Here is a 12,612-nt window from a genome sequence, read left to right as displayed (position 1 = left end):
TGTTAAAACATCCTTCATTTTGTTATCATCAAAATAAGATTGAAAAGCCCAGTTAGGCCAACATTATAATACGCATCTAACCAAAATACCATATCTTGACATCCTTTTCTTAATTCAAGATCCAGTCCTATTCTTTAGAAGCACAACCCGACAATAGTTTACTATGATTTTTCTGAAATCGTCACTCTAGAAAAGACACAGAAACCACCACGGAAGTCCTGCCTCTAAACTGCAGAACAAAACCTCAAATCATTTTCCTATACTCTAGTATTGTTTTTGCTACACTTTAGAGTCTATAAAACCTAACAACCTAAGTTCTGATACCAAATTGTAACGACCTGCCCATTGTACCATAATTTTTTTATATATATAATAACATTTAATATAATAATCCTGATATCTTGTTGATCTAATAAAACATGATCAACCCGAACCCATAGGTACCAGGGATATACTTGAAATACAACCCTGATACCTAAATAGAGGAAAACATAAAATCATATACATATCAAGTCATCCAACCAACACAATACCAGAGTTCTACCAAACCTGTCATATACATATACACATCCCAAAAAGACCAAAAAGTGTCTTAGGGTCATAACCCAAAAAGTACTAACATATACATGATCATGAACACATAGCTACAGTACTGTGCTTCGTAAAAGCCTAAACCAAGCAATCAGGGTTTTGATAATATATAATAAGTTTCATATAATGATACATAGCTATTTCATAATAATATTTGTCATGATAATATTTTCATAAATTTTTTGCATAACATATCATGTAAATCACGACCCTTGTGTCGGTATATTATATCTTATAAATCACGGCCCTTATGCCAACATAGTATAACATGTAAAACCTCGGCCCTTACGCTGATATAATTTATCATGTAAAACCACGACCCTTACACCAGCATAGTATATCATGTAAAACCACGACCCTTACGCCAACATATTTTAACATACATAGTTTTGAATCCCTATTCGGCTGTTTCCATACCATACTCTTTAAACATGTCCTATACTGTTCCCATGGTTGTCCCTGCAAACTCAGAAAAACGCCTTGGTTTGGGAAAATCACATATCATATATTACAATGTTCATGAAAATTATTCTTATTCCTACACAGCAGTATCGTCAAGACTGTTTTTTAAGCTTAAAACCAGATCTAATCATAGTTCCTTGATAAATATCATTACATCCCTTTTCCTGTTCAATTGCAGTATTTCCAAACACTTGGCTAATACATACATAGTTTCTGAAAATAATGTTGTATATGGTAATAGACTTTATGAAAAATATTGACTTTAGTTTGTCCCCTTACCTTACCTACTAAGAAGGCCATGGCACTCAATATACTCCAAAATTACGCACATGGTGTTCCCCAACTCAACATCCTAAAATTTTACATTTTCCAACAACAAAACTTCAGTATACTCTTTCCTAACAACACTCTCCTCACCAATAATATCAAACCAGCAAAAACTTTAATAATTACTATTACCCAATTTTTGGGATGGTTCCTCAATCTTGGTGCATACCACACGATCTCTCGTGCGATTGAAGAGAAACTTCCTAGGGTAGCGTGACGCTTTGGATCGTTGACCGCGTTAGAAACCAGGCCTAAACCTAGAGAGAAGGCAGAAGGGTACGTGTTTATGGAGAGAAGAAAATATTAAAGCATGGTGTTATCCTCTCACAATAATGAACGCTTGACCTTTAGAAATCTTTCACTTGTGGCCGTAATTCTCGGCGAGCCACAACTCATCGTCGACGAGTCCAAAAGCGTTGTTGGTTGTAGCCTGACCAACCTTCATCCTTATTTGACGAGTTTCAGCCTTGAAAATAGGTACTTCCTGAGTAATTTCTCACGACGAGACACGTTTCCCCGCGACGAGTCCATGACGCCCTACTCTCTACAGCACATTTCTACACTCGTCAATAGTACCTCGACGAAAACCTCCTGTAAAAGGGCCAGGGTATCTCGGGCTGTGTAGGAGGAGGGAATGAGTTGAAGGGGGCTAGAGGGCGCGACGCGCGACAGGAGGACTCGTAGGGGGTCATCGTCCAAGCCAGAAAAGCTCGGGACTCTCGGGCGAAGGTACGCAGCTAGGCAGCGTAGCCAAATTGCGTCAGGCAGCGCAGGCTTCCAAGGACCAAGAGGGGCAGCGGTCCAATGGAGAAAGGCTGAGGACTCGTGGGGCACGCCTGAGATTGTTGAGGCAAGGACGGCGAGGCGGCGGGGGGGGGGGAAGATGGATGATGGCAGTGGAGTGAGAGTCGTTTGGTTGGTTGGTTTCTGCCATGGGTGTGGCAGAAAGGGAAACCACAACAATAGAAAAGGCCGCTTCATTGGAGGGTTGGGCACACAAAAAAGTAGCAGAACGCTGTTGGGTGTGGCAGAATGGGACATAGATATTTCGTCGGATGCTTGGGCACACAGAAATAGCAGCAAGACACTATTAGGTGCGGTGAAACATGTGCTTCGTTAGATGGCTTGAATGGGCTACCGACGAGCGATCCCTGACATCAACTTTTTGTCCTTAGTCAGGAATCGAAGAGCAGTAATCAGTCGGGAATCAAAGAGCAATAATCAATTGGGAATCAAAGAGCAATAATTAGTTGGGAATGGAAGAGCAATAATCAGTCCCTACCTAGCGTGCCAAGATTCCAGGAAACTGGGAAGTCGAGGCACTATAGAGGGTTTAGATTGTGACCTTCAGGAGATAAAGTTTTCCCTTGAAGCAATGGACGGCCAGAATCTTGACGAATGTAGAATCACTATGCACAAGGCTCTGTTGGGTGCGGCAGCAGAGAAGGCACTGGTAGGGTTAGGGAAAAAGCTAGGTTACAGAATCAGAATTAGCTCTGATACCATGTTAAAATCAAGGAAAAAATATGTGTTTATTTCACAATGAATATTACATGGAATAGTAGGTAGTTATATACAAGAAGATTTCTATTTTTGGTATATACTAATTTTAAGGTTAGAATTAAGGTTATCCCTTGTGTCAAGAGATTTACAATTAAAGCCTTGATACAAGGGATTTACAATCAAGGGTTCTTCTAGAACCTTTCTATCTCACGCCAACAAAGATACCTTTTCCCGTTATTCCAGGTCTTTAGGTAAATGGCTCCATTATGAGATACCATAAATATTTTGTCGTTTCCATTTTAACATCATCGGGCTTCTCGCACACAAACACACTTTCACCCATGCATATAGCCACATTTTACCTGCATGCACACATGGCTGTAGAGAGAGAGAGAGAGAGAGAGAGTTGCTGCAGGTTTTAGAAGGATGGGAGTGTCACTGGTGCTGGATTGGGGCCTTTTCAATTAAGGGTCTTCGTGCTCAAGTTATTCTCTTTTGTTTCGCATCTTCTCTCCTCTCCATCCTTGTCCTCCGTTTTTTTTTTTTTTTTTTAGTTCTCTCTCTGCTCCTATGCCTTGGTTAGAGTTCGATCGGAATGCAGCAGGGGAGCCCTCGTGTTCCTTCCTCTCCTTCCTCTTCTTTGATGTCCATCTTCTCTGTCCTTGTCTTGCTTTTTATGAGTATGCTGCATGGCCTTTTATAAGCACAGTTGGTGGGTTAAAGACCGCTAGGCATTGCAAGGGATCAATGGGTATATAAGTGGTAGTGGCTGATGTGCTCTTTCATGGCCAGTCGTTGTTTCATAAATTAGGGACTCTCGGGGAAAGGGAGGAGAAGGAATGGAAGACCTAGCTGATTTGCGTGATATAGGGTTGTTGGAGGTGTAGGAGAGGTGGCTCAACTCTTGTAGGAGCCGGATGGTAGCTTTAGTGGCAGGGGTCTACATTGACGTCGTTTTAACCCTCTTTATTTTTTTGTCGACTGAATAAGAAAAACGACGTTCATCTCAAATAGGGCGTGAAAATCCAGACGCGGGCTCCCTCAACTACTTTTTTTTTCAAAAGTCTTTTTTCTTTAGAATTTATTTTTTCCTTTTCAAAATTCATTTTTTTTTCTTTTCAAAATTCAGCCTACAATTTCTAAATTCAATCTCCTCACTCGCTCCCAATTAAAATTCCTTCTTTTAAATTCTTTCCAAACTTAAAATTCATTTTTTCATTTTCAAAATTGCATTTTCATCTTTAAAAATCCAAATTTCTATTTTTTAGCCTTAAAATTTTCAAGAACCAATTTTTCTCATTTTAAATTCATTCACTTTCTCATTTTCTTTATTTGAGGGTAATTCCCTGTTTAGTCCTAAAAAAAAAGGGTGTCAACTTATCGGCACTAAATGTTAACTCTACATCATAAAACTATCTATAAAGATAAGTAAAAAAAATGGGCACTTAACTAGTTAGTTTTTTTTTTTTTTTGGGTAAAAGAAGGCGACACTTCCATTTATTTATTAATAAACACTCACTTTTGGCGGAAGAATACAGTGGTTACAAGCTAAAATCAACCAACCAAATTAGGACAAACAAAATTATAACTAACAAAGGAGATAAAAATATAAAAATAACCAAAAAAAAAACGAAATACACCAAGCGAAACTCTAGAGATGAACTAACGACGAACGGAAACAATACCCCACCTATCCATCCGAAGAATACCTTTCAGATAACGTGATAGAAGATGTTGTTTTTCGTAAATTACATTGTTTTCCATTTTTCCTTCTTTAGCAAGAAAATCAGTCGCATTATTGTCTTCCCTATATTGATGCATCACCATGACATTCACTCCTTCTAACTCTGCCACGAGCTCCTCCCAAAATTCCCAAAATACCACAAAGTACATCTACCTTTCCGAAACCAATTAATTACAATTCGCAAGTCACTTTCAATAATCACATTAACATAACGCAAACATTTACACAAACGAATTCCTACCCTGATTGCTTTTAATTCCGCACTATTATTCGTACTATTGCCAAAAGAACTTGAAAAAACTGCTTTTATCATACCATGACAATCCCAAATAATTCTTCCACCTCCTGAAGTACCCGGATTGTCCCTACAACTCCCATCACAATTAAGTTTTATCCACCCTACTGGAGGTTTAACCTAAGAAATAATTTTTTCAGGCCTATCATAAATTCCCTGATGTTTAATTTGAAACTCATTCAAAATTTTAATGTTCGACTTCTTTAATTTTTGAAAAGAAATGATACTCTCAATAATAAAACTAACCTAAAATCGAATACTTCTCCACACATACATAATCACAATTTAAATTCAATATTTGCAAGTAGTGTTATAGCTATAGGGCTCCTGTCACTCCATAAAATTTGTGCATGCATGCAATCTTTTGGATAATTCTTTTTTAAATTCACAATCCTTTGGTAATGGACTGTATGCGTTGCATTCAATATTAACAAAGTCAAAATCTTTGCAAGTAAGAAGAAAAATAAAAATAGAAGAGTCAAATTTTCAAAAGTTAATTTTATTTTATTCATTTTTTTTTGGTTCATGACAATGATAATTGTATTTCAAACTATCTTCGTAATCATGTATGTACCTCTAATATATATATATATAGAGGTAGTTAGGACATTTTTCCATTATTCATAGCACTTTTCTCCTCAGCAAAGAGCTAATCTCCCTTATCTACATGCAATCACTAAGAATAAAATACTTTATTATCATGTGGGCTGTAACTCAAATTAAAATAAGTAGTCAAAGTATCTAGTGTTCACATATAACTTTTTGTTTTTAAAAAATTTATGTTGAATAAGTTCTCCCATCAACATTTTCATTTGTTTAATTATAACTATTTTATAGTACTATTTTTTTTTTTTCTTTTTTGGAATACTCACCGGGTATCCACGCGTCCGTTTTACGGTCCACGTGACTAATCTTGCGCCCCTTAAAGTTGACCCCACAACTCCAAAGGGAGGGTAAATTCAGGAGTCCAGGGGCGGAAACGAGTCCGGGAGGGTTTGAATACCTGACCTCGTGAAAGGCACTCCCGCAGCTCGCACTACCACCTGAACCACAATACTCTATGTGCATGTAAGATGCATTTTCTTATTTAATTTTTTTATAGGATTAATTCATTTTTTAATTACTCTTTAAATTTTTATGTATGTTTATATGTATGTATGCATGTATGTATGTATGTATGTATGTATACATAAATGGAGATGGATAAATAGATACAATATATTATTAAGATAGACCCATATCAAGCTTTCATCCTCCATTAATTTATGTGCCTTTTTTACGATGGCATCTTTAATTTGATACCATGGCTTGCACCCTTTTGGGGACTAGATATGATATAATTTGCTTAGGCTTTACTTTTGAAAGCTTACCCACTTACCACTTTATATATTATTGATTTCTACATTGTTTGAGAGCGAAAAATTGTTTTTAATTGCTTGACAGTAATAATAAATCAAAGAAAAGCCAAATTTGAATTTTCTTGTTCAAAATTCTTTGTTTATTGTTGTGATTAATGGTACCCAATCCCTCTTTAATTGGTTGAATACACACACACACACACACACATACAATGTCGATCTGACTTCCGGCGAGCTTTCTGATCCCGATCACCTGAAAAGGACGAAAACAAACGCAGTTTGGAGGACCCAGGGTGTACTCCGGGGGATCACTCAAATGCCTAAGTAAGGGATTGCTCCAGAGAAGTTGTAAGCAACAGTAAAGATGAGTTTAAAATGAGATACCTTAACCTCTCCGTAGTACCCATATTATACTAGTCAAGTTTGACTATTGTAGATCTATCATTTATAGCGTTTGACATGGATCACTCTAATCATTATAGCGCGGCCATGGATCACTCTGGTCAATATAGGGCTGGTGTCAATGGCTTTGGTCGAGCGATTGACTTTGTAGGTGATTTTCCCTATTAATGCTGGGCACATGTGTAGGTGAAATATTTGGGATATATCATATATATATATATATATATATATATATATATATATATATATATATATATATATAAGAATAAGATTTAGTTCTAGCTCACTGACATTTTCAAAATGATACATGAGATATATTAATATAATATGCTTTTAATATAATGTGAAGGACTGTTCCTTCTTTGATTGACCATTGATAAAGCATGCCTGCATGCATGGTCAAAATATTGACTTATATTAATATTATTTGATTATGTTTCAGGGAAGGCTTAGTGGTAAATTTAACACTTTTTTGATTAAATGACCAATGTTTGTGTTTAAGGAGCTACAATTTTTCATTTGAGATAACATCTTCGTATTTAAGTGGAGAAGGGTAGATGGGAGGACTCATTATCTTGATTGATTAGATCGAGCGTCCAAAGAGTTTCAAATACTATTGTTTCGAAAAAAAAAAATATTGCTTGATTACCATTTACCTAAAAGTTTAAGCAATACGATAGCACGAGAGAAATAAACACATAATAAATAATACTTATTACAAAAAAAAAATATAATAATTTTTATATACTATAGAATTAAAAACTCAAGTAGCAAGATTAAAACCCAAGATTTCTTGATAACTAGCTCTAATACTATGCTAGAAATTATCTGGTTTCCTAAAAGTTTAAATTTTTAAGTTGTAGGTCAACATTAATACATACCAAGTTTTAGCAAATTTTATTATTATTATTATTATAAAAAAAAAAATAGAGATTCCATTTGAATAGCCTTAAGCAGGTTGCTTGAGGAAATAATATTAATTATATTATTATTTTTAAAATTTTAATAATGAAAGATAAGTCTAATTCGGAGTCTCCAAGTTGCATCAAATTGAGGGAGAACGTCACCGTCCCCATAACTTATTTATGAAAAATCAAAGATTAATATTTATGTTAATATTAATATTATGATTATTATTGATTGAGTGTTTAAAGGGTTTCAAAGACCATCCTTTCTTAAAAAAAATATTATTATTATTATTATTGTTATTATTATTATTAATTTGAAGGGAGGATCATGATGCATATATAACTGCATGGTTGAATTAAAAATTGTTAATTTATAGTAAACAACTTTTATTCAAACAAGTTGTTTGACAATGGCTTTTCCTGGTTTTGACCACAGCATTAGGTTTATCCTTTTCATCATCTACATCCTTACTTAATTTCCTTCCTATATTTCAAATGCTTGAGTTGGAAAGGTCTTGACAAATGGAGAGAACCCTTAAGTAGAAAGTCACACCTTAATTAATTGCCTACTTTGAAGTGAGGGACACACATTTTTCATTATTAATAATTGGGTTAATTATTGTGAGTTGTGCATAAAATAATTAATAAATTTTAAATATTTGATTTAGAAAAATAAAATTTTAATTTACATATGTCGAGGAGAAATTTATTTTTGCTCTTTTTTTTATATATATAAATTAATATACACAAAGTAGAATGAATAATCATACATCTAAAGACCACATTATGTTAGTGTGTGTGTCCCATGTGTGCATATGTAAGACTGTGTCGGTACGTATGCGCGAATATGGGAACTAACATATTTTTGCACCGAACCTAGCAAAATTGGCTAGATAGTGCGGATCGATTTTACGCATTTTTTGTGTTGAATTTGAATATTTGGATTAATTGGGTTTGGGTTGAGCAACTTTTATATCCAATGATAGTGCCTGATACCATATTAGATTACCTTTAACTAAAAGCCTGACCTATTGAATTGTGGTTTTTTTTTTTTTTTTTTGGGATTACTTACCGAATATCCACGCGTCCGTTTTACGGTGTACGTGACCAATCGTGCGTCTCTTGAAGTTGACCCCATAATTCCAAAGGAATGGTAAATTCAGAAATCTAGGGACAAAAATAAGTTTGAAAAGATTTGAACACCTGATCTCGTAAGAGATACTCCCGTAACCCGAACTACCATCTGAACCACACGCTAGGTTCCTATTGAATTGTGGTTGATTGAATAGGAGATGTGCTCGTGTCAACATCAAAGGCATGAGCCTAGATTACAACACTGCCGGAGAGTCTGCAAGTGCCGACCACGTGCCCACCTAGTTGCATGCCCAACTTGTGTCCTTTGCAGTCTGCATCAACCTCTTCGATTCTTTCATACCGCCCAAAGACCCTTTTTGCAAAGTACAAAATTAAGATTGCCTTGTTTGGTCAACTTACTTCACAGGTCAATTGGTTTCGTTTGACTACTTCAATTGAACACGGTGTCCATTGGTGTTCAATATCCACGTTTTTTTTTAATAAAAATAAAAATTAAAAAACTTGTATTTATATTAATTCTATTTTTAAAAAGTTTAATTCAACAAAATCAACTCAAAAAGGGCTCCTCCAAGTCCTTTCCTCACCCCCCCCCCTTTCTTTTTAGAATTAGTGTTTCATTTTTTAACCACACTTTGGTCAAACTTTAGTGTATTTAATTTTTAAGATTATTACTGGTTTGACTAGTTCAATATAATTTTAAAATAAAATAAAATAAGTTGTTATAATGTTTAATCTTATTCATAGATCTTTTAAAAGCAGTTTATAGATTTAGATAATAGCATAAAGTAAAATATATGGTTTGTCAGGTAAAAATAATTGTGATTAAATATATTAATTTCACTGTATCACTACGTGCTAAGTAGTAATACTCACAAGAAACAACTGCTCATAAAAGATTTAAAACCCATCCATCACAAGATACTATATTAGCACTTGGATCCGAACAAATAGAAGGTAAATGAATTAGTGTGAGCCGAGTTATGTGTCTTATAAGATTTTAGTGGATATAAATATTAATCTTATTATTGATTCACACTATTATGCGTGAGCCGAGATGGGACGAGGATGCACAGCACAAAGGCCCGAATATGACATGAAGCCCACCAAATATAGCAAAGATATTTATTTTACAATTTGATGTCGGCCCCTCTCTCTCTCTCTCTCTAAACTGACACAGTGAGTCAGTGAGTCGGTGAATCGGAAAAGTTGGAGCGGGCCACGCCCTTTCATGCTCAATTCCAAACCAGTCGGTGCAAACCTCTTCCGTTCACACGAAGCTTTTGACTCATTACATTACGAGCCAGTGGGTTTCGTCCTTCAATTCCCTTCTGCACTACTGAATTCATTCTTCATTTGGACATATGTATATTCATCTCCACCACAATCGACTTCACTGCCTAATTAATATAAATCGCCAAACCATGCATATCCATTCATTCTATCGATGAACGAAACCATTTTTAATTCTTCTCCAACATATGTGCCCTGCTTGTCTTTTTCCTTTAAATTAATTGCATACACCGCAGCTCTCCTCCTCTGCAATTCCATGTCGGCGCCTATACTATAAGTACATGCATATGCGGCTCTTATTATATAACTCCTCACTTCGTCGCGACTTAAATTAGAGAGAGCGAGATGGAGAACCTGAGAGAATATGCCGGCATGTTTCCGGAGTGGGAGTACTCCGTCGGCGGCGGAGATGCGTGTGGGACGGAGGCTGCGCCGATGATGACCAGAGAGAGGGAGATGGAGGTGATGGTGTCCGCTCTGAGGCGGGTAGTGTGCGGCGGCGAGGATAACGATTTGGTGAGTCAATTCATGACGGTGGATGGTACCAAGGGATCCTTCTCCTCGTCCACCTCACCATCTTCAGCCGGACAAAAGAGGGGCCGCCGTGGCAGTGGAGGTGGCGGGACGACTAAGTCGGCGTCGTCAATATTGGCCTGTAATGAAGAAGGATTTTTTCCCCGTGGGGAATTTGCCGCTGCTCATGACTCTGCACCAGCTGCCGCTGCCGCTGCAGGGTCCTCATCTTTGAACAGAGGTAATTAATTAAGCTTAACTTAGTTATTTTTTCACTTCTTCAATAAATCAATTCATAGTTCTAACTTCTGAGAATTTTTAATTTTCACCTTGGGAATTAATTTTCTTTCTTTTAAATCATCATCGTTATGATTATGCATGCACATCCCAGTTTATTATATATGTCATATTAGCTAGTATTTAATTCGTCCATCACAACATAAATATTCATTTTAATACATCTATATATTAATTTGCACTCTCCATCTGTTCAAAATACCTAATCCCTCTCATCATGAGTTGTTTCACAGAGAGCGAGAGAGAGAGAGAGAGAGAGAGAGAGATCTCATTAAGAGTTATTAGTGCCACAGCTGCTGGTGCATTCCATGTTCGTAGTATGGTGGAGTGGGTATCTATAAAGCCTAGTTGAAATTTCTCTGCAAATTTTATTTTTCTCTCACACTTGCAGCTAGTTCTACTAATTTTAACCTTAATACATTCTAGCTAATTGAGTCTTAAAATGTACTTTTCCTCCCCCTTGTAATTTGCAGAAGGATCATTCATTCTTTCCACAGAAACGTCTAACGCAGCAGCGAATCCCCAGCCAAAGTTCCGTATCCTAAACTACACAGAAGGAGGAGAAAGAGAAGAGCCAACAGTAGAAAGAAAGTATAGGGGAGTGCGGAAGAGGCCATGGGGCAAATGGGCAGCTGAAATCAGAGATCCTCACAAGTGTACCAGAGTTTGGTTGGGTACATTTAGCTCCCCCGAAGCTGCGGCCAGAGCCTACGACCGCGAAGCTCTAAAATTTAGAGGCAACAGGGCGAAGCTTAACTTCCCCGAGAACGCCGTCCTCCCGTCCTCGTCCGCCAATTCTACTCCGGCGATCCAGTACTCCGGCGCCCCGCCTCCTTCGATCCTTCTCGATCCCTTCACCAGTACTTCTTCTGATCCCATGCCCGTCGTCCATCCTCAGTCGCTTCTTCATCAGGGAAGCCCTAATTTGCAGCGCTCTATGAGTTCTTCTAGTCAGCTTCTTGATCATCAATATGGAATGTTTTTGTCACCTCATCAAATGGCTGCTTCTTATGGGTCTTCTTCTTCTTCATCTTCTTCTTCCCCTTCTTCTTATTCTTCTTCACTTCCCCCTTCTTCGTACTCTCATTCTTATTCCTCAGTGCCGCCTACCTTCTCCATGTTTTCTTCGGCGGACCAGCTGCCGCCGGCTCCTTCTGAAGAAGGAGGATGTTTTCCGGAGACATCCTGGCTGAATGCCGGCGACCAAGTTCCTTTTCTATTTTATGAGTAATCATTGGCTAGCTGGCTATATGTGAGTTTTAGGAGGTGGCATCATCATGCAAGTTCCCTTTAAAAAGTTACTACTTCTGTAGGTTCTTAAATTAAATCTTCTTAATTGTACTGTTTTGTTCTTCAATATAATAGAAGCACGTGTACAAGAGATGATATTTCATTTTATATGAATGGATTCCATAACTTTTATTTATTTGGGTTGTTTATCACGAGCGTCAGGAAAAAGAATGACAAAAAATAATTGAGCTTTTTATGGACAGATTATTTGTTCTTTGTGTGGTTCACTGGTATTACAGTTATTACATCTTATTGGTCTTTGGAAAAAATTAATTAGGTTACGGCATCAGATTGGAAAGTCAAGTTTTATTAAATATTACAGACCGACTATTTAATTTGGTGACAATATGTTTTTTATAATGAAGCTAAAAACACTTTCAAAGGATTAGTTATGGCGTCGACGTACTTTTCTTGCAAATATATAAGCAAATGTGTTAATGGTGCATTTGCATGGTGATGCCGGGGCTGTCACAGAAAGCTATATAGATAACTTATATTAAACCTTGAAGTATCACTAGAACCTGTACAAAATACATT

The 12,612-nt window shown here is 36.8% G+C and overlaps 1 protein-coding gene across 1 annotated transcript; it reads left to right on the top strand.

The window, feature by feature from the left end:
- The first annotated feature begins 10,072 nt into the window (after positions 1-10,072).
- LOC131160421 (ethylene-responsive transcription factor ERF110-like) lies at positions 10,073-12,211 on the top strand. The gene is made up of 2 exons (XM_058116090.1): positions 10,073-10,729; positions 11,259-12,211. The coding sequence occupies exons 1-2, from the start codon at positions 10,321-10,323 to the stop codon at positions 12,014-12,016; spliced, it is 1,167 nt and encodes a 388-aa protein (XP_057972073.1). The 5' UTR covers positions 10,073-10,320; the 3' UTR covers positions 12,017-12,211.
- The last annotated feature ends 401 nt before the right edge of the window (positions 12,212-12,612 follow it).

The sequence above is a fragment of the Malania oleifera genome, chromosome 7, assembly GCF_029873635.1.
Source record: "Malania oleifera isolate guangnan ecotype guangnan chromosome 7, ASM2987363v1, whole genome shotgun sequence".
Classification (NCBI taxonomy): Eukaryota; Viridiplantae; Streptophyta; class Magnoliopsida; order Santalales; family Ximeniaceae; genus Malania; species Malania oleifera.
The sequence above is the reverse complement of the archived record's forward strand: the minus strand, read 5'-3'. Positions and strand labels throughout refer to the sequence as shown.